The 22,559-nt window shown below is 43.8% G+C and overlaps 1 protein-coding gene across 2 annotated transcripts in view; it reads left to right on the top strand.

Moving 5' to 3' along the window:
• Positions 1-927: 927 nt before the first annotated feature.
• The window catches only part of PRKCA (protein kinase C alpha), a 285,848-nt gene continuing 264,216 nt past the window's right edge, over positions 928-22,559 (top strand). The window contains exons 1-2 of one of the 2 annotated variants that reach the window (XM_044982463.1): positions 928-1,223; positions 9,176-9,207. In XM_044982463.1, coding sequence (XP_044838398.1) covers positions 1,051-1,223; positions 9,176-9,207 — 205 coding nt within the window. In that variant the 5' untranslated portion in view covers positions 928-1,050. Of the gene's footprint in view, positions 1,224-2,397; positions 2,419-9,175; positions 9,208-22,559 lie in introns of those variants that run through there. The other variant, XM_044982467.1, reaches the window with a different exon arrangement.

Genomic DNA, 22,559 nt, shown 5'->3' with positions numbered 1-22,559 from the left:
ACCGTGTGTTTGTTGGATGTGTGTGTTTTAGTGGGGGTGGGGTGATGTGTTGTGAGAGGCAGCAGATACTGGCTGCACTCTGTGTTTGTTGTAGTAGTGAGGGTAGTGTGTATAATATAGTGTGTATATGTACTTTAGTAGAAGTGCGTGTTCTGTGTGATGAAAGACAGCAAGGACTGGATGTACTCTGTGTGTTTACTGTGTGTGTGTGTATATATATAATGTGGTGTGTAATGGATGTGTGCGTTGTGTGTGGTTAGAAGCAGGTTCCACCTGCAGTCTGCGTATGTGTTTGTTGTAGTGGTGGGGTGTTATGGGTGTGGATTTGTGGGTGGTGGTGATGTGGGTATTGTGTAGTGGGGCACATTGTCAGTTGCACTCTGCTGTGTGGGATGGTGATGGATGGGTATATGTGTGTGGTGAGAGGTAGCAAGCACTGGCTGTACTGTTTTGGTGCGCATATGTGTTGTGGTGGTGGGGGTTGTGGGTGTGAAGTGATGGAGGAAGTTGTGATGTGCGGTGCGAATTGCACTCTGTGTGTATATTTGTGTGTTCTGTTGGTGATGGGGTACTGCGTGGTTATACTTTGTATGATGTTGTGCGTTGTGGTGGTAGGGAAGGGGTGTATCGCTGTGTGGTGGGGAGGGGGCGGTGTGTGTGTGGAGGGAAGGGGTGTGGGGGCGAATCGCTGTGGGGTGGGGGCAGGGCTGTCACGGGGCGTGCGGGGTGGAGACCAGAGGCAGCAGGACGCGGCGCACCGGGCCCGGCCCGGACCTGCCGGCCTTGCGCCCGCCCAGCGCCGGCGAGTCTCGCCCCGCCCCGCCCCGCCCGGCCGCGGCAGGGGGCTCAGTCAGCGCACGGGCGGAGCAGCCGGGCTGGGAGCCTCCTCCCGCCCCCTACGCGCGGCTCGCACGTCAGGAGCCGGAGCCGGAGCCGGAGCAGGAGGCAGCGCCCAGCCCAGCCGCTGCCAGAGGCGCGGCGGCTGCCGGACGGGGCGGACGGCGGCTCCCGGCTCAGCCCAGCTGCCGGCGGGAGCAGCGAGGGGGCGCCATGGCCGACGTGTTCCCGGGCCCCGAGCCCGGCGCCGACCCGGACGTGGTGCAGCGCTTCGCTCGCAAGGGAGCCCTGAGGCAGAAGAACGTGCACGAGGTGAAGGAGCATAAATTCACCGCGCGCTTCTTCAAGCAGCCCACGTTCTGCAGCCACTGCACCGACTTCATCTGGTGAGAGACCGACCCGTCCGGCCCCTGCCCCTTATACCGCCCCCGTCCTGCCCCTGCCCCTCTACCGCCCCCCGGGCAACTCCCCTCCTGCAGCCCTGCACCGACTTCATCTGGTGAGAGACCCCCACGCCCCCCGTCCGGCCCCTGCCCCTTATACCGCCCCCGTCCTGCCCCTCTACCGCCCCTTCCCCTCTACCGCCCCCCGTGCAACTCCCCTCCTGCAGCCCTGCACCGACTTCATCTGGTGAGAGACCCCCACGCCCCCGTCCTGCCCCTGCCCCTTATACCGCCCCCCGGGCAACTCCCCTCCTGCAGCCCTGCACCGACTTCATCTGGTGAGAGACCCCCACGCCCCCGTCCTGCCCCTCTACCGCCCCCGTCCTGCCCCTCTACCGCCCCCCGGGCAACTCCCCTCCTGCAGCCCTGCACCGACTTCATCTGGTGAGAGACCGACCCGTCCGGCCCCTGCCCCTTATACCGCCCCCGTCCTGCCCCTGCCCCTCTACCGCCCCCGGGCAACTCCCCTCCTGCAGCCCTGCACCGACTTCATCTGGTGAGAGACCGACCCGTCCGGCCCCTGCCCCTCTACCGCCCCCCGGGCAACTCCCCTCCTGCAGCCCTGCACCGACTTCATCTGGTGAGAGACCCCCCACACCGCCCCTTATACCGCCCCGTCCGGCCCCTGCCCCTTATACCGCCCCCGTCCCTCTACAGCCCCCCGTGCAACTCCCCTCCTGCAGCCCTGCACCGACTTCATCTGGTGAGAGACCGACCCGTCCTGCCCCTGCCCCTCTACCGCCCCCGGGCAACTCCCCTCCTGCAGCCCTGCACCGACTTCATCTGGTGAGAGACCCCCACGCCCCCGTCCGGCCCCTGCCCCTTATACCGCCCCCGTCCCTCTACAGCCCCCCATGCAACTCCCCTCCTGCAGCCACTGCACCGACTTCATCTGGTGAGAGACCGACCCGTCCGGCCCCTGCCCCTTATACTGCCCCGTCCTGCTCCTGCCCCTTATACCGCCCCAGTCCATCTACAGCCCCCGTGCAACTCCCCTCCTGCAGCCCTGCACCGACTTCATCTGGTAGGAGACCCGTGTCCTGCTCTACTGCCCGTATACCGCCCCCGTCCTGATCCCTGTCCCTTATACCGCCACCTCAGCAACTCCCCCCTGCAGCCACTGCACCGACTTCATCTGGTGAGAGACCCCCACGCCCCCCGTCCTGCCCCTGCCCCTTATACCGCCCCCGTCCCTCTACAGCCCCCCGTGCAACTCCCCTCCTGCAGCCCTGCACCGACTTCTTTTGGTGAGAGACCCCCACGCCCCCCGTCCGGCCCCTGCCCCTTATACCGCCCCCGTCCTGCCCCTCTACAGCCCCCCGTGCAACTCCCCTCCTGCAGCTCTGCACCGACTTCATCTGGTGAGAGACCCCCACACCGCCCCTTATACCGCCCTGTCCTGCCCCTGCCCCTTATACCGCCCCTTCCCCTCTACTGCCCCCCGTGTAACTCCCCTCCTGCAGCTCTGCACCGACTTCATCTGGTGAGAGACCCCCCACACCACCCGTCCTGCCCCTGCCCCTCTACCACCCCCGTGCAACTCCCCTCCTGCAGCCCTGCACCGACTTCATCTGGTGAGAGACCCCACAGTGCCCCCGTCCTGCTCCTGCCCCTTATACTGCCCCGTCCCTCTACCGCCCCCCGTGCAACTCCCCTCCTGCAGCTCTGCACCGACTTCATCTGGTAGGAGACCCATGTCCTGCTCCCTGTCCCTTATACCGCCCCCTCAGCAACTCCCCCCTGCAGCCCTGCACTGACTTCATCTGGTGAGAGACCCCCTATACCACCCCCATACTGCTCCCTGCCACGTATCCTGCCCCTGTCCCTATACCATCCCCCTGGGCAACTCCCTTCCTGCAGCCACTGCACCGACTTTATCTGGTGTGAGACCCCCTATACCACCCCCGTCCTGCTCCCTGCCGCTATACCACCCCCGTCTGGCTACCTGCCCCTTATACCGCCCCCTGTACTGCCCTGTCCCTATCCTGCCCCCTGGGCAACTCCCCTACTGCAGCCCCCGTACTGTCCCTGTACTGCCCCTGCCCCTCTCCCGCGCAACTCCCCTCCTGCAGCTCTGCACCAACTTCATCTGGTGAGAGACCCCCACAACCCCCGTCCGGCCCCTGCTCCTTATACCGCCCCTGCCCCTCTACCCAGGGCCGGCTCCAGACCCCAGCGCGCCAAGCACGCGCTTGGGGCGGCGTCCCAGCAGGAGGGCGGCAGGCGGCTCCGGCGGACCTCCCGCAGACGTGCCTGCGGAGGGGCCGCTGGTCCCGCGGCTCCGGTGGAGCATCCGCAGACGTGCCGGCGGGAGGTCCACCAGAGCCGGGGGGCCAGCGGACCCTCCACAGGCACGTCTGCGGGAGGTCCGCCGGAGCCGCCTGCCGCCCTCCTGCTGGGCCGCTGTGCCGCTGTGCTTGGGGCGGCGGAAATCCTAGAGCCGCCCCTGGCTCTACCCCCCCCCCCCCCGTGTAACTCCCCCCTGCAGCTCTGCACCGACTTCATCTGGTGAGAGACCCCCACACCGCCCCGTCCTGCCCCTGCCCCTTATACCGCCCCTGTACTGCCCGTGCCACTATACTGCCCCCTGGGTAGCTCCCCTCCTGCAGCCGCTGCACCGACTTCTTCTGGTGAGAGACACCTGTCTTGCTCTACTGCCCGTATACCACCACTGTCCTGCTCCTTGGCCTTATACTGCCCCCCGGGCAACTCCCCTCCCACAGCCCTGCACCGACTTCATCTGGTGAGAGACACCGTATGCCACCCCCGTCCTGCCTCTGTCCCTATACCACTCCCCGGGCAACTCCCCTCATTCAGCCTGAACCAGGTTCACCTGGTGAGAGACTCCTGTATTGATCCTCTGCTGCCCCTGCCCGTATACCGCCCCATCCCTATACCACCTCCATACTACTCCCTGTCGCTTACATCACCCTATACCGCCCACAACCAACCCCCCCTCCCCCCTGCAGCCCTGCACTGACTTCACCTGGTGAGAGACCCCTGTACTGCTCCTGTGCTGCCTCTGCCCCTATACCACCCCCATATTGCTCCCTGCCCCTTACATTGCCCCTATACCACCCCTGGTTCCTATACTGCCCATGCCCCGCAGGCCACCCACCCTTCTGCTGCTACTGCAGTGACTCCCTGCATAACTGCCTCTATACCATCCCCTCCTGCAGCCATTGCACTGACTTCTGGTGAGAGAGCCCCCTAGTGCGGCCCCTGCTCCCTATATCACAGCCCCCCCGCCCCCACTGCTCTCTTAGCTACTTCTCTTCCTGCAGCCACTGAACTGACTTCATGTGGTGAGACTCCCTGCTACCTTGCCTGTAACATCTGTCCTATCCCCCCATGATTCGGGATGCATCATGAACTACCCACTTCAGCCAGCCCACCTTATGCTGCCACTGCATCTATGTGATTTGATAAGAGACCCCGCTATACTGCTTGTACCTTGCTATTCCCACACCTTGCTAGGGAGGATTTCCTCCATGTCATGTGCCTTCCCCCAGATCTGATCACCTTAGCTAGGCCACTTACTGCAGCCCTACTGCACCCATTTAATCTGAGTGACCTTCTCCCCCCCCACCCCAATATTGCCTCCAACACAACAAATCTATGTATTCACCCCTGTTGCCCAGCACACCTTCCGCAGCTAGCACAGTACATTAACTTCTTTTGGTGACTTCCCTAGTAACTCGCCTATAGGAATGCATTTTGCGCACATCCTGCAGCCACTGGTGATTCTAACTGGGGAACCCCCTAGCTTGAACCCTGGGAACAACTCGACATCACCTCCCATTATACTCTCTGAGCTGTGCCGTAATGCACGTGCACCCCTGTTTTGCAGCCTTTGCACTTCATTTTGTGAGTCTCTTAAGGAGACCTCCATGCACCCTGGGGACGCCTGGGAAATGACAGTTGGTCCCTCGGGCAAGAAAAAAAACACTCCCTGCAATCCTCAGCCGTGCATCCAACCCATGTTCTGCAGCCACAGGATCAGTTTAATCTGGGGATTATTGCTTGGACTGTCCTCCATCCCCTAAACATCTGTTTCCCTATTGTGATTCTCAGAGCACACCTCATCTCCTCCTGACCACCGTACAGACTTATCCCTCCTCCCCCAACCCAAGTTATGCTGTCACTTCATTGATTTCATTTGCTGAGTCTCCCACACATGCTCACTTTATGACTCCCTAGCATTCATACATCTACTCTCATCCTGCCCGGGTTCTACAGCCACTGATTTAATCTGGTAAGGGACCTCCCTGCTTCCCAGCATTTGCACCACTCTCCAGTCATTCAGCAAAACTTTTGCAGCCTTTTCATTATCTTTGTGATAGTTGCTGTTCCTGTGTTCCCTGTTGCTGCCTGTGGAGGGCAGGGAGACTAGACAATACATTGCAGCTGATGCCTCTAGATTAGCAAGTATAGGAAAGAGGCTGCTGAGAGACAAAGAGAACAAAATAATCAAATTAGAGGTCTGCTTGGGCCTAATTTTAAAGACTGACCTGAACGCAACCTAGGCACAAACCTGACCTGAGTGTGTCGAGTCTTTTTTAGATCCATCCTGGACCCGACACTTCCCTCCAAACTGATATCGGCTGCCTCCACCTTGTACTTGGGGTTCAGTTGGGTAGTGGCTTCTCATTCCTTGTGCCTGTGAATCCTCTTGAGCTGTCTCCTGCCCATGGGGTCAGCACAGTAGCAGGTGTGTACCCTGCCACTGCTGCCTTCCTGCGCTGTGTGCGCTGTGGAGTTAGATGTGCTGTGACTCGTGAGTGCACTCTGCAGCATTCACAGCACAGTGAGGTGGTGGTGGTTGGCAGGAGCGGGACATGCAGCTGCTGCAGCAGCACCAACTTCACAGGCAGGAGGAGATGATCAGAGCCTACCTGACCAGACCTGGATCCCAGAGGGTTGGTTCTTTTCAGACCCAACCTGATGGATTCAAACCTGACACTGGGAATTGGGTCCTGTTGGGTTCAGGGCAGGTTGCAAGGCTCTACAACAAACTGTTCAGAATCCAGAAGCAAAAACTGAATTGTTAGTTCCTATCATGCTCTTGGCCAGATGATGTACTCAGCTCACTCATAACCTAGGCCATACAGGGCAGTTTCAGTGTGCGCTTGCATGCGATTGGCTTAGCTGCATCGTATACCCTCTGCTAAGCAGGGCAGCAATGAGTAGTGTGCAGACTGATTGCTCATACCCTGTGACCTGAGCTGGATGAGACAGTGGGAATGGGTGGGACACTTGTCTTAGTTGTAAATTATATACATTCATGTGCTTCCTTCTCTTTATGTTGCATACTGCAACTTGTGTGTGGAGAGGAGAGACGGAGGGGCTTGATCTTCAAATTTGAGGAGCATCCACCTTTCCCACTGATGTTAGTGAGAGCGGTGGGTGGTGATGAGCACTGCTGAAAGTAAGGTCTGTTGTTCCTTGGGGCTCAGCAGTGTGAGAAGATTGTGAGAGGAATGCATGCAACTGGCTGTGTGCACACTGCACTTGGCTGGCTCCCTCAGCATGCACTGGGCGGCATGACCCTTGGCCTACTGTACATTCTCAGTTCTCTCTTTGTACTGCTTCCTTTAACTTGGATGCTGTGGAAGAGAGACTGATTCTGTTAGCAAACACAGTAAAACGTCAGAGGGGAGCATGCAACAAACCGTTGAAAATATATGGAGGGAGGAGTGGCTGAAATGGACATAGGCAGACTGTAGAAAAGGGAAAAAGTAGTTCTGGCTTCTCACACTATCACAATTTGAAGGAAATTGCAAAACCCTTCATTGTAAAAGTAGAAGAATTTAAAAACTGCTTTAAAATAAATCCAACACGAGTGAGACTTGGCAGGTGTGAAAGAATGCTGCAGGGTTATTGGCAGCATGTATTGGTACAGATAAATAATGCAGTTTTTAAAAACAATACCGTCATGATAAAAGGCACCTGATTACAGGATGTATTTGAAAGTGAAAGGATATCCTGTTGTTGACAGGTGGCAAGAGTAGTTGTATGCTGTGGTCTTTCCTTGCTAGTAAGTCTAGGAAGCTCTTAAATGTTCTTCAAAGACAGCGTGCCGCAACTTCAGTGCATTGTTTTTCATTATTGGTTTAAAGTCAGATGAAATACTGGGTGCTTTTGCACCAAAGACATGCAAGTATGGCATCCTCAGAGGTCATTAAATGGACACCTAACTGTTGCATCCCCATAACAATTTCCAGCTGAGGGGTAAAAATCAAGAATGTGACTATTCAACATTTGGAGGTGTGAATAAAGAACGTGTAATATTTCAGTGGAATGAAGTTCCTCCCCAAATATGTGTGGGTTGTTTTTTGTTTTTTTGTGTTCAGTGAAACTTGATGATCTTAATATCGAATTAGGTAGCAGAATTATTTACACTTGCCAAATTTGTTTAAAGGAAATTCTACCCAAGGTTTGCTTTATTTTGTGAAATTTTGAATAAGATAAAGATTCATTACAGTATAGATTGCATGAAAGAGGCTCGAATGTGGACTAGTGTCTTTCAGTACAAACCACGAAGAAAGGATGCATTCTCAGTTTAGCTGGTCAAAGAACACTGTTGTCTTGAAATCTAATCACCTAACAAAATAAAGAAACAACCTAAAAGTAGTTTCAGGTTCTGTGTCCAGCCTTAGTCCTGTTGTCTGTTTTGGTGGTTTTATAATTATATTTTAGAAAAACAAAAACAGTTTTTCTCATGTTATGGAGTGAAAGTCCTACGCAAACAAGGAAACAGTGAACAGACACTATGCAAAGTATTGTCAAATATACTCAGAGTAAATAAGCAAATACAGTTTTATAATCTGTCCAGTATCATGATCTTATGTTTCACTTGTAATAACAGTAATAAAAACGTTTCGGATAAAGCTAAATTTTTTTTGCAAAGTTGAGTGTCCCTTTAATGTCAACTTTAATTTGAAGTAAATTTTTACTGAAGTTGCATGAGATTTTTTAAATGATTTTTTTTCTCTAAATCACAATAAATATTTGGATATGAGGGAGAGATGTTATTGTTATTTAATCATAAATTTTGTAGCTAAACTTCATACTTATTTTTGCTAAAGGGAGCTATATTCAATATAATGGCTTTTGCTGGATATTTGTCAGATACAAAACATCCTCAAATGAGAGAATGTAGAGAGTGTGTGTAAATGAGTACCAAAAATAACTAAAAAGAACTCAATGTCAAAATTAAAAATGAAAAAATGAGGTGGTGATTTGCGTGAGATTTAATATATTATTAAACTCTGGGTACAATAGCTAATACCATGCACATGTTTAAATCATTGTTTCAAACAATGATAGCTTATAAATAGAATTATTTTTAAAAGATTAGAAGTATAATAGTTATTAAAGCAGTGGCTGTTATTAATTTATTTTCTCTGTGTTAGCTGAATATTCTTCGTAAAAGCCCCAAAACAACCAGCATCAAACCCCTTTCTGTTGTAGATAGTTAAATCTCAATATGCATACTAAAATTCATCTTAGAATCCAACTGTGGTTCTTTTTATAGCCCTCGAGCAGTTGGAGTATTTATAATATTGTAAGTATACACATGTCATGAAGTGAATTGTAACATTATGTAATATTCACAGATGACACTAATTGCGGATCCAAAATTGCTTGTAAAATAAAATAAAAATAAAATAAAGGTTTGCCAGAAAATGAAATTACATAGCTGGAATCTGCTGCTATTCTCATCTTTGAAATAGACGGGTTAATGCTTTGTTTTGTATTATAAAATCTGTTGCTTTCTTAACAAAACCTGAAATCATGTAGTTTAATGTGAGGGTTTTTTTTCTTATATTAGGTTAGTGGGAAGAAGCAATAACTAAATATGTTAAGACAGCGTTTGTCTTTTTCCCTTGCAGGGGGTTTGGGAAACAAGGATTTCAGTGCCAAGGTAAGCCACAAATAGTTTATTGATTTGCATATAGTGTTACACTTCATTTTAAATCCAGCCAAAGGTTGACAAACAGCAGGAAAAGCTATGCAAGTGATCTGTCCTTGTATACATTGAAAAGGATCAGAATTGTTTGTTTAAGATTTTTTTAAAATGTGAAACATGCAAATCAGAAAGTTTCTTTTGACAAAGAGTTTCCTCAAATTAAATGTCATAATCTCTATACAGTGCAGCCTCTAACTTTTTAGAAAAAGAATGTTTATGCAATGTATATCTTACAGAGGCTATTCTTTTTTTTTTTTTTTTTGGTCCGGAGGTGCTGCATGTGGGGGTGTGTTGGAAAATAAAATTACCTGTTAGTCTTATGGATTTTCTTTCATGTCTCAATCTTTTTGTTTTTAATCTTCATCTCTTTTACCTATACATTCAGATGGACCATTGGTTTGAAATCTGTTTTAATCAACACAAGGGAGTCACTCTGTGATGTAGAATACAATTAAGAAACCCCCAAATGATAAAATGAATGTAATTAATTCCCAGTCAGCGGAGCTAGCAATTATTGTAATAATGTGAATTGATAACAGTTGGAAGTTATATTAGGATAAATATATTAAAACTTATCTCATGCTATGTTCTGTTTTAGGCTTTATAAACTGCGCCATTGTGATATTCATTCAGTATTTATTCTGAGTTAGCAATAGTTTTGTCTACTTTATATATAGTATCGTAACCTTTTAATGTTTTTAATAGACATCAGTATGATGTAACATCTTATAATGTATCTGTCCTGTTGATGCTACATGTGTACTCAGTAGTTAGCCTTCTGGCTCTTTCGCTCATTACACTTTCTACGATTGTTTGCTAATGCTTTAAACCACATTTTTCTATCCTCAATACTGATTTTATGTATTAAGTAGGGGAATGAGCACACTGTTAGTTGTGGTCATTTCATGGCAGGGCTATTTTGATGTTAGCTGGCACTTTTAAAAGTAAAACCTTTCTCATCCTGTACATAGAGGGGTGATATCTTTTAAAAATATGCCCTTGCTACTATTTTTTCTAGTGAAAAAGAGTGACTACAGTACATTTATATCCCCCTTTCTAAAACTGTAGCCTATATTTTGCCTGTTGTCCACTATGTAAGCATATTTTTATCATAGAATTTTACACAGGAAAAAAACCTTGTTACTTTTAATTTTCCTGCTATCCCTATGTCTTACTGCTCTTTGTAAGTCATAGATCTAGTATCATACTGCCAAATCTTTAATGATGTGACACTCTCTTTGTTCCATTAAAGACGTTGAAATTTGGCCTCTAGTGAAGGAATTATTTAAATGTTCAACACGGGAAGTTCCCTAAACTACATAGATGTTACAAAAATTAACTAAGAATGGGGGGGTGAGAATGTTCTGCATTCATTTTGTATTTGTTTTTACTGATGAACCTTTAGAAAATCAGTTGGTAAGGAAGTACATTTTTTGGTGTTGCCTTACTATGAAATTTGCATGTTCTTTTTCTGGTGTACTTCACCATTATGGGCCATGAGCATGTCAAGTGTTTAATATGTTGAAATTTAAGGGCCTCCCTGATTTCTCCCTTTATTGCATTTCACTGATAAAAGCTGGTTGAGTACATGGGGAAGTTTCAGGTATGTGAATAGTTGATCATGCTCAATGTTTGGCAAGGAGGTGGGTAAGAGCCTGGGAATGAACTAGCTCTGAAGCGAGCATGTTATACTCCTTCTCAAATATTTAAAAAACTTGGAACAAGATGGATGAAATCAAGTTAAAAATCTTTTCAAATTTTCTCATAAGCCTGCCTTTAACTATATGGGGGTTAGGAGGAAACTTCCCTTGTGTTATTCCAGAATTGCTTATTGCAGAGTTTGTTGCATCTTTCTCTTAAGCAGCTGATACTTGCAGTTATCCACCAATGATACAGGACTAGATGGACTACTGTCAGATTTAGTATGGCAATTCCTGTTTCCAGCTTCTTATCTTTTGGGAGGGTTTCTCCTACTACACTTACACTGAAAGTGGTAGGGTTAATTTTAATTTTCCAAGAGGAGGCCTATTAGGTAAGGAATGATATTTATCATGGGAGGTAAAGATCAGAGTTTGATCTTGTCTAATCTCCAAGACATTGTCTTGACACTGGCGACAGTGGGGGATTTCATGCTCTGGAAGTGTGTGTGTGTTTTTGTTTTTTTTTCTGGACCCTGAAGATGTCCTTCCCCAAGTTTCTTCTTGTGCATCTGTCCAAGCAGTATTTCTGTGCTTTTACAGTACTGGAGGATACTCTGGACTGTGCATTTGGACTCTGCTCTTACATGGTCAAAAGTAATAAAGAACGTGATCATTTAAAAAAATTCTCATCTTTATCATGGTTGCTAATGCCATAAAATACATTTCTTCATCCTGAATGTTTGTCTGTGTGTTAATGCACCAATCACTGTGGTATCTGATCTTTCCTACTGTAATATTTAAATGATGAACTTTGCTGTTTGCTGATCCAGATGAAAGTGAAATCACATTAATTAGAAATATTATCAGGAGTTGTCCTTGAATCTTAAATCTCTTTCTCTGACAATTGGGTGGGTGCTGCACTTCAGCTCTCTGACTTGAATCATAGTTCTTTAGTTCTAAAACAGTTCTACTATAGATAGAAAATTAATTGTTCATTTCTTTCTCTCCTCCTTCCTTCCTCTTGCTTCTCTCTGACTATTAATAATAAAGGAAAAGGGTTATGTTTGAGGTGAGACTACTTCACTGTAGCACCTGTGCAACTCCGATATGCAGGATTAATTGGGATCTTCAGGCAAGGCCAGGGTGTTGTTAACTGCAGTGAATAAGTGAGAAAGTTTTGCTGAATCGGAGGACATTAAATAAAAATGTAAAGGGGAAAATAGGAAAAGAAAAATAGAGAAATATTGGATGATGGGCATATGGAAATGAAAGCCCAAGAGAAAAAGTGGGCCTTTCACCTCCTGGCAGCTAATGCAAAATAAAATCATAAAATTTATCTTAATTATGTAGTCCTTTAAAAACATGTGTCTCTGTCACATCTTCTGTGATTAGGGATTTTCTTTACTGTAATGTTGCTAAAAAAAACATTCAGTGACTGTTTCCTGTCCTTTGTTGTAGCCTAATGGTGTTACCTAGTCTTGATCTGGCAGGTGGTGGTGTGTAGAATGGGGCTGGAGAGGGGGAAGAATGAATATGCAAAGTGAAATGTTAAACCAGCTGTTAATTGAAGTTGGTCAAACCAAATTGATTTTTACAAGAAACTTTTAAAACTCAAATTAAAAAAAAAAAAAATCAACCAAATTTTTATATCCTGGAAGCTAACTAGTATTACCCCATCCCCCTCATTTTTACTCTTGTCTAATAAATTCCTGCCTATTGGAAATTAATGGACTTGTATGGTATTTGGAAAGCTGCTATAGTTAGTGTATCATTTAACATTCCATGAGAAATAAAGTCACTACAGTAAAAGCTGTGTTATCCAGCACTTTACCAGCCAGAAAGCTCTAGAAATTGGCATTTCTGATATCCATTAAAAGTCCAGTGTTGCAGGGCCGGCAGGCTCCCTACCTGGCTCTGTATGGCTCCCAGAAGCGGTGACTTAGGGCCTGAGGTCGTTCATGTAATTTTTTTTTTCTATGCCTCAGTCTGGGTTTGGTTCCCTGAAGTAAGAATCAGTTTTATTTCCAGCAGTGAACATGATGAGATCAGCATTTGTGGTGTTGAGTAAATAATTTTCCCATGTTCAGATTTTGTGGTCACCTACTGCAAACTCTCTGCCTCTTAATTTTCTACTTCACTGCCTTTAATGGGGTTGCAATACTCCACACACTTCATTTTCCAAATACATTTTAAGATTTGAGGCTGACTGACAAACTGCTTAGCAAATCAGGAAGTCTTTAGAGTTTACACGTGTGTGTGTGTGTGTGTGTATTATTGACTTAGCGCTAATAATATGCTTAGCTAATCCATGTAACTGTGTCCCTTCTATGGTTACTATCACTCCCTGCCTCCATTCCCTCAATTCGTTTGAGTGTTTTTTATGCCCAGTTGTTACATCTTGTCTTAACTAGATTGTAAGCTCTTTGGAACAGGGTCTGTATCTTATTATGTGCAGCACCTAGCACGGTGAGACTGCAGTCTTGTTTAAGGTCTCTGGGTACTATTGTAATGCAATTAATATATAATAAACAAAATCAGTTGGGGACTAAGCCATTTCCTTTCCTTGCAAAACAAATAGCATGTTAAGAAAGTGCAACATAAGATCCTTCTTTATGTCCCCTTCGCCTACTATTCTTTCTCCTGTGCTCTCTGAAATAAACCTTGGCTCTTGTGTCCTGTTCTTTTAAGCGCTGTCTTAATTATTCATAAAAAGGAAGAAAACTTAATTTTGTAAAATAAAACGTCTCTTTGAAGGGATGGGGAACATACTAGTCTCTAATGTTCCTGTGCTGTCTCTCTTATCTGAAGAGAGTTCTTTGGTGGTCTTCGGCTTGTTTTACACATGCAGCATATGTTGATTTCCCCTTTCCAGCCTTAACATATTTATAGAGGAGATGTCAGAAGTTCTCTTTATAGGTGAATGAACTAGGGGTGTGGCAGCTTTTCTATTGGTTCCTCTTGTCTTCCCACCAATAGTCTCGTGTTAATTGCTTCCCTCATATTAGGTCTGTGCTCTAGCTCCTTCTATTTTTCCTAATTAAAAGAAAGGAAAATGTATTTCATTGCCACTGCTTCTGTTCCTAGAAATTTTGCTGCTAAAGTTGGACAGGAGGTAAAGTCTCCCAAAGTTGTCTGTCTCTTGATGTCAGTGTAAGTTTTGCAGGCAGATTGGATGCAATACATGACCCCCTTTGAAAAGAGCAGTTCTGTGCTGTGCTCTGTATGTCTGAGCTTCCTTATAAATGAGTTGAATGAATACTTCTGTTAGCCTGATGCTAAGATTGCAGTTCAGTTCTACAGAAGTCAGTGAGACTCTGTAGGGGAGTTAAGATCTGTGCTTGCAAGTGCCTTCTGTAGGATCAAGGTCCATCTGAGTGCAATCTGTTGCAGGTGAAAATTTAACAAACATAAAATTTTGTTCTTAAGTACATTTTAAATAGATTTCTTTGCTTTTTAACTTCTGTCTGCATTTGTTTTGCCCTCCTCTCCACTCCTCCCCCCCCCCCCCGCCCTTGCCTTCCCAACAACACACACTCCAAGTAGGGAAGAAGTATGTTTTCATGTGGAACTGATACTGGGGGATCTTTCCAGCTGTGCTGAAGAATTCTGGAATGTCTTTGAATAGTCCAGATCCTACATTAAGAACAGCTTGAGTAGGTCCTCATTGGTATTGTCACTCCTTGCTGGTGAAATAGCCTCGGCTTGAATGGTTTATCAGTGCAGGATTGGGGTCTTCATTTCCCTCAGCCTCACTTATGTATACTAGGGTGAGTTCTTCCTCCTTTCACAGAGGTGTTGTGAGGATATATTAATTCATGTTTGTGAAATGCACAGGTATTGGGATGATGAAAGCCATAAAAAAGACTATAAATAAAGTAAAATAAAACCAGGTGTACAATAATGAGTTCACAATTTATTCATGGAGTAGACATGCTTTATTAAAAGAGGAAAGTGCATCATTTACTTGTTTTCCAGGCAACTTCTGTTGGAAAATCTGGGCTTATTGCACTGTGTGTGCGCGAGTATTTTGGTTTTTTGGTTTTAAGAAAATCTGACTCAAGGTGGTACAGAGAGAAATGCATTTTGACTCATTTTAGGAGTTCTGGAATTATATTTCCACAACAGCAGATCCACCTTCCCTCTCTGTGCACTTCTAATATGTTCACTTTTTTTTTTGCTTGAATCAGTTAGCTGTCCCAGTCATTTTTACAGTTAAAGAAAATGACTATTTCGTTGCCCTGAAAATGGTTCTATGAAGCTCTTCACATTCTAATTAAGTATGTGGGAGTGATAGCTGATTTAGAGATGACAGCCAAACCAGTTTGAGTCCTGGGCAGACAAAATTGGTGTATTCTTTTTTTGTTCCATTTGGTTTTGCATGATTGCACAACAAAACACCACAACACCTGCTGATATTGAGCCATACCAGTATTCAGTTCATGTAAATTAAATTGCAAAATAGCATTTTAACAATTATGTTGGAGCTGGTGTTTAGCAAGTGTTCTAAATGGCTTTCTCTGTTATAAGCGGAATTTCATGAAATGTTGGGAAGAGAATTTGTAGAAAGGTGAAGTTAAAAAAAATCAGATTTCCTGACTGAGATTCAATGAGGCTCATAGACTTTTTTTTTGTTTTAATCTGAATTTGTTTGTTTTTGACTGGATGTTACGTCCTCATTCAGTGGCAAACCCTCCAAACTTTAGTCACATGAATTATTCCACTGTTAACACTGAAGTTAATGGAACTACACATATGAGTACAAATCTGTAGGAACTAACCCTTAGGGCTGAATCTTGATAGTTGTTATAAACTAAAACCCTGTTGAAATCAGTAGGCGTCAATTGAAGTCTTTAGTTGTTCACTGGTTATTGCTATTGGAAAATGAACTCTTGAAAGGTTGAAAAATACAGTGAAATCTGCTCTCAAGACTTCCTGTAATAAATGGCTCCTCTCTCAAGCAAATACACTAAAATGGTGTGTGTGTGGATTCCAGTATAACTTCGTTTAACCTTCAGTTAAAACCATTCCTATACAAAACAAAGTACCAGCAAAAACTGCTTAAGTAGCTGCATACATTGAGCTTTATTCTACTGAGGGAAATGTAATTTTTTTGAGAGTCTTATGTATGTGCATATTTCCAATTGCCTGGTGTTGCTTTTGTTTTTCTCTCCAAAGTGATACACTTCTCTGAAAACGTGTATTGTGCCCCTATAATGTTAAGAGTTTATTTTTTTTATTATTATTATTACTCTCTTCTTTCCCCCCATCCTCCCACTTCCACCATTCTAAATGGAATAGAAGTCATAGAGCATTTTGATATGGACTGAAACCAAAACTTGCCTGGTTTGCAAAAACAGCTGCCTTGCATGCACTGCCATTTAAAAAAGCAATTAAGTCTGCATAAACTTAAAATGCATGTACACGAGTCACAGTGTCAGAACCAGTATCTACTGAAGAAGCACACTGTAGGTTAAGGAGAAGGGTCTGTGTAAGCAGCTCACATTGCAGGAATAAGGCCCTAATGACAAACGTACCTACAAGCCATTAGGCTGTATGTTCAACATTTATTATTACTTGTTTATATTCATTGCAGTGCATAAGGGCCCCAGTCATAGCGCAGGGCCCCATTGTGCTAGGTGCTACACAAACACAGAACAGTCCCTGCCCTAAGAGGTTTACAATCTAATTAATACACGATCTGCTGCTTAGAACATTACCGCTCTTTAAAAAACAAAAACAGGATAAGTTACAAATGGAGTTGCATTTATCAAAAGAGCTGCCTTGATTTTTATGTTTTTGTGCACTCCTTGTGTATACACACAAAGGAGCGCACAAATACATATGAAAACCAACCTCTGAGTTTTACTGGGAGGCACCATTGTATAAAGATAACTATCTGTGTGCTGTAGGTACTGTAATTGTTTTCAAAATACTCATAGAAGACAATACTGATTAGCAATAGAGATCTATTAAATGTCATCCATTTAAAATTTTTAAATGTGTGCAGATTGATGTGTCCGACAGAATTGTCATGGATTGGGATAGATAAGTTTCTGAATTAACTTCTCTTGAAACACCACTGTAATTGTCTGATTAAAATGACTAAATATTCAGTGATGGTGTTTTCATTGTCTGTGATTATTTTCCTTACCCATAATATGTTTTTATATATAATTTATTTTAAACGGGACTTCCTCTGCTCTGCTATATGCATGGAACTCTCTTTTCTTGGGTAGGGTTGCATGGCAGTGAATGTGGGTAGTATTTTTGGTTCATTCCCTTTACATTACTAATATGTACAGGGAAAAATGCATACTAGCTGTAGGAGCAGAGTGTAGTTATTCTGAAGGGAGATGAACTTTGTTTCCAAAAATAATTCCTCATCCAAAGCTCAAATATTTCACTCCTCTTTAGGTTCAAAATGCTTTGAACTTATCTCTGGAATGTGTTATACATGTTATTGTATTGACTCCACTAACAAAGTTGTTTATATTCTGGAGTTAGTGCTTTCACTTTGAATATACCTTTTGCTACTGTTTTCTGGTTGACATCTTTTAACATATATTAAGTCGCTGATTTGTTGTTTAATCACCAGTTTGTCCCACTGAATGTCGCATGGAAATATCAATAATATCATTATTAAAACTGCCCAAACCTGTCCTGCCCACGGAAGAGCTCAGGATGAAGCTTCCCCTGTTTGAAATCTGTTATCAAATAATGTTTGTGGATTGAGTCTGTCTTTTTTCCTTTGTTTTCTAATACTGATAGTGCAGAAAATAGTTAACACATTATCATTGCTTTTCTGTATAGATAGGTCGAAACAGTCTTTGTGGAAGGGTAAAAAACATCAGTCTGTCTTCTAACTGCTTTTTGCTACATGAAATCTATCTTTGAAGTATATTTCCAGCTGTCTGCTTCCATATTGCACTGCAAACTGTTCCACATTCTTATGATTCTCTCTGACTGAAGAAGTCTTTCCCAGTAGGGAAACTTCTTTCCTTTCTATTTCTTGGAAGCAGAATAATATATGAAGTCTAAAAGTTCTTGTGCAGTATGTCAGGAATAAATATATATTGTTACATGGTATCCTGTCATTATAGTTATGCCTCCGCTATCCAAATTCTAGTTACAGTCAACCCAGCAATAGCTTAATTTATCTCCCAAGGTTTGCTGTCTGCACTTCTTGCCTTCTCTAAAGTTGATCAACAGAAGAATGGTGGGGGCTGAAAGGTAGCTCTCTGCATGCCGACTCCTCCATTTAACCAAATCTCCAGAAGTCGGATAATCCAGGCTTGAGTGTGTGGATCATGCAGAGTTGGCTTGATAATAGTTCAATACAGGGAATATACTCATCATTAACTATTTGAAAGAGATGCTGACTATCACTGCTTCATGTGTTAATAATAATACGATGCATAACTTATCTACTGTTCATATGGTGGTAGTGCCTAAAGATCACAGCCACTCTGCTCCCCATTGTACTAAGAACTATAAAGACATTGTAAATGACAGTCCCTGCCCCAAAGAACTTGCAGACAGTCTCTGCTACAAAACTAGTAGATCTCATAGTGAGTATAATACTCGCCTCTGTTTTATATACTTTTTATAACACTTTTAGTTGTGTATATAATATCTAACTACTGCTGCCCTCTGCACAGTGATACTAAAACATGAAACAGACAGGTATCATAACTGAGTTTTTAAAAAAAAGTCTTTCAGATAAAGAGTGAGCAAACTTAGAAGCTTTAAAGCTAAATAATGCTAATTCAAAGGCCGGACTTAAGTCAGTGAAAGGAACAGTCATACAAGCTTTTAGCACTTCCATTGTTTTTAGGAAGGATATAAGGCACATCAGCTATGTCCACTAACTCTTTATTCCTACTCTATAACACTTCTCAATTTTTGTCTATCTAGTCTAATGATTTCCTATAGCAACCATCAATGTAGTATCTGAGCAAGGAATGGATAAATTTGTTCTGCATGATGATATCCCTAATGAACTGATATAGGAATCTGCCCTTTTGCCCATTCCAAGGGTGAGCATGTTCAGCTTGGTGGTTTTTGTGTGTGGGTTTTTTTCCAAATCTATTAAAGTGGCAAAGCTTCAGTAAATGGATTAGCCATGCAGTATGCCATGCAACATGTCAGATTTTGGCTCAATCTAACCACCTCTGGTAACTAGTTCTATAAATGAGCCTACTGACTGAGGACATTTAACAAATGCCATTCTTCTCTCTTTCTTTGTTTCTTTTGGTTTTTCTAAATTACTTTTTATTCTGGATACATTTAAAGCAGTGTTTCCCAAACTTGGGACGCTGCTTGTGTAAGGAAAGCCCCTGTTGGGCCGGGCTGGTTTGTTTACCTGCCGCGTCCGTAGGTTTGACTGATCGCGGCTCGCACTGGCCCCGGTTTACTGCTCCAGGCCAATGGGAGCCTCTGGAAGCAGCAGCCAGTACGTCCCTCGGTCCGCGCCACTTGCAGCAGCTTCCATTGGCCTGGAGCAGCGAACCACGCCGCGATCGGCCAGACCTGCGGACGTGGCAGGTAAACAAACTGGCCCGGCCCACTAGGGGCTTTCCCTACACAAGCGATGTCCCAAGTTTGGGAAACATTGTTTTAAAGGATTAAAGTTCTCCCTTTAAAAAAAGAGAACAGAAGGGAGCTAAGGGAACAGCTGCCATCCTATATGAGTTTTCAGTTGTCCTGTACGTGCAGTGCTATTGGTGATGGAGATGCTGTAAGAGTACATCAAAAAGGGATCTTACCAGAGTTCCATTTACATTCTATTCAAGGTATTTTAATACCTATCTGTTGTTTTTGTCAAAGCTCCCACTGAAAGACAATTTCAGGCACAAGCCCGTAAAAACTGAATAAAAGGGATAAACAATTCTGAATTTCAAGTCACTTGAAATGAATTGTGTAGTGTGAATATACATTGGTGACATGTCCATCGCACAGCTGTTTTTTTCCACACATCTGTTGGAATCGAGGAACAGATTGTCTAAGCTACTAGTGAAAATGAATACATTTTGTTAAATAAATCCTTCTGTAAATTCCATGCTCTACCAAGTATTTCAGTCGGTAAAAAAGGTGTTGTTTCTTCATGGTGTTTGATTTCTGCATGTAGCTATTTGCTTGTCTAAACCTCACCCACGTTAGTACAAATAGCAGTTTCTTTAATCTTGGTTTCTGAATCACTTATTCAGTGATGACCCTGACTTGCTTATAATCAGGGTGTTACAAAGCTGTGCAGTTTTTGAACAGGATTTTTTTTTAAATGCATATTGGACATGTGTTTTGTTTTCTTAAAAGTGGAATTATTTCTTAAAGGAACATAATGATTTTATGCCAAATACAGGTCATGCTGTTCCACTAGCTATTTCTATTCTTTGATTTGATTGTATATTTATTATGGCCTGTGAATGGTATCCGTGTTTTGTTAAGGAGTACTTTAAGTGTTTTGTTCTCTGCTCAGATATGCAGGTACAGGGCATTGTATAGCCTGTGAAACTGATCACTGCATTTGTTGACATATGCAAATAAGTCAGTAATGCCTATTTTTAAGAACTCTGAAAGGCTTACTACCATACCAGGAAATCAGAGTAAAAGTATGAGGAACAGTTTAGGGCATCTGATATACAGTCCCTACAAAGGAAAATACCAGCGTGTGTGTGCTTCGCAGAATTGTATGTTTTTATAAGTAAGCTTCTTAAGAAAAAGATAAACATTACACTTAATGTAATATTCTAAAGTTTTGGTGGCAAAATAGTTAGGAGCTGATCCTACAAGCTGTTTTGTGTGGGCAGACTCCATGCTTCTATGAGGAGACTCCACTGAAATTAGTGGAGCTATATACAGGTTGCTCCTACATCTCTGAAGTCATACTGACTTCATTGTGCTTCTGCAATGTTCTGCCCACACATACAACATTTTGCAGGATTGAGGCTTTACTTTGTCAAATATTAATGCTGGCATTAGGCTGACTATAATATTTTAGATACAAATAGATTGCACTATAAATTCTAAAAGGCCGTTTTTATTCACAGATTAATAAAATTTGTCTTCATTTGGTCATAGGCCAGCATAGGCCACCACAGAAGCATTGGACATGGGCATGCCCTGCAATGCCCAGTGCTCTGTTATAATGCTTTGTGAATGCTTTGCATCTTGATGAGAGAATAATAGAAGGTGGGTGATTATCATTGTGTGGTTGACAATGACTGAGACTTCATGTGAGAAGTCCTGTTGAAAAAACTGATTCATTTAGGGCCATAAATATATGGGGACATAATAGCTTACTATTATTGGATATGTAGGTAAATGTGCAGTTGAAGATTAAAGAAAGAGTGTGTCGAGCATGCAGTAACTAATATATCATTAACATGTTGGGGAATCATAGGGGTGGGTGGATGGGGGTGTATATTCACATTCATAAACAGACTTTCTGCAGTGAGGATGGTTTTGAAAGCTTCTGTTAAGAGAATGTAATTTAAATTATCTTAAGCTTTAGCAATGGGCTCAGCCTTGTGTGAAATTTAAATGAAGACCTCATCTCTTCCCCGTGGAGCATATATTGTAAATTAAAAACCTATAAATTAGAAAGATTACTATGCACTTATTTTAGAACTTCATTTTTATAGTCATGTTTGCTTTAGCTTGGCATTCATCCCATTTGTGCAAATTTTGACCTTTAAAAATTCTTTCCATTCTCTGTTTTTTATTGAGCCTAGCTTTGGCAGTGGGTGGGTGGGTGGGTGTGGCCAAGACATACTCCATCCTCTGTTTAGTTTAAATTAATTTGAGTTTGAAGTTTGATTATGCAAAGGGTCGTATCAGATATACAGATCTCATGACTTCTCACTTGGCCAAATAAATAAAATGTAAAAATCAACAGTACTAACTTTAGACCCCTCAGATGTAAACATTGTAAAGAATGGAAATTTCTGAGGGTGGTAAAATAGATTTAGGTCCTGATTCTGCAAACCATTACTCATATTGGTAGTCATAGTGAAGTCAGTGGGACTATGTGTGAGTGCAGGATCATGCTCTTAGCTAGCATAGTAGCTATAATTTTGTAGTCCTTCTTATTATTTTAGGCCCAGATCCTGCAAATTGCTTCATGTGGGTAGGCCTGCATTGAGATCAATGGACATCTCTCAGGTCTGCTTCCAAAGAGCAACTTGTGGGATCAGAAGCATAGCGTAGCTATAATTATAGACTGTGATTGATTGTTTTGTTATTTGCAGTGTGGTAGTGCCCAGAGGCTCCAATCAGATGCTGTGCAGACATGTAGTAAGTGAGGTATCTCTTTTCTAAAGAACTTAATAATTTGGTTAAGAGCATGATAAGAACAGATGGCTGAATCAGGTGGGGGGCTTTTGGGGCACGGGAGTGGTGTTTTTGTGGATGAATTAGCTCATGGCCTGCCTACATATTTGCATAAAACAATACTCACTTGCCTGATCTCAGTATTAAACTTTTAAATAGCATTATAAAAAAATCAAGTTAATGAAATCAGAAATAATTTATATAGTCAAAATTGTGCTAATTCTTAGTGGAATTTAAAAAGAGACATATAAATACATGCAGTGTAACTTTCAGGTAATATTGTATCATATAAGGAAGCAGAGCCCTGTAATCAGTCAGTCAATACAGGATGTATGTAAA

The sequence above is a fragment of the Mauremys mutica genome, chromosome 12 (assembly GCF_020497125.1).
Source record: "Mauremys mutica isolate MM-2020 ecotype Southern chromosome 12, ASM2049712v1, whole genome shotgun sequence".
Classification (NCBI taxonomy): domain Eukaryota; kingdom Metazoa; phylum Chordata; order Testudines; family Geoemydidae; genus Mauremys; species Mauremys mutica.
Note: the sequence above shows the minus strand (reverse complement) of the source record. Positions and strands in the feature narration are given on the sequence as shown.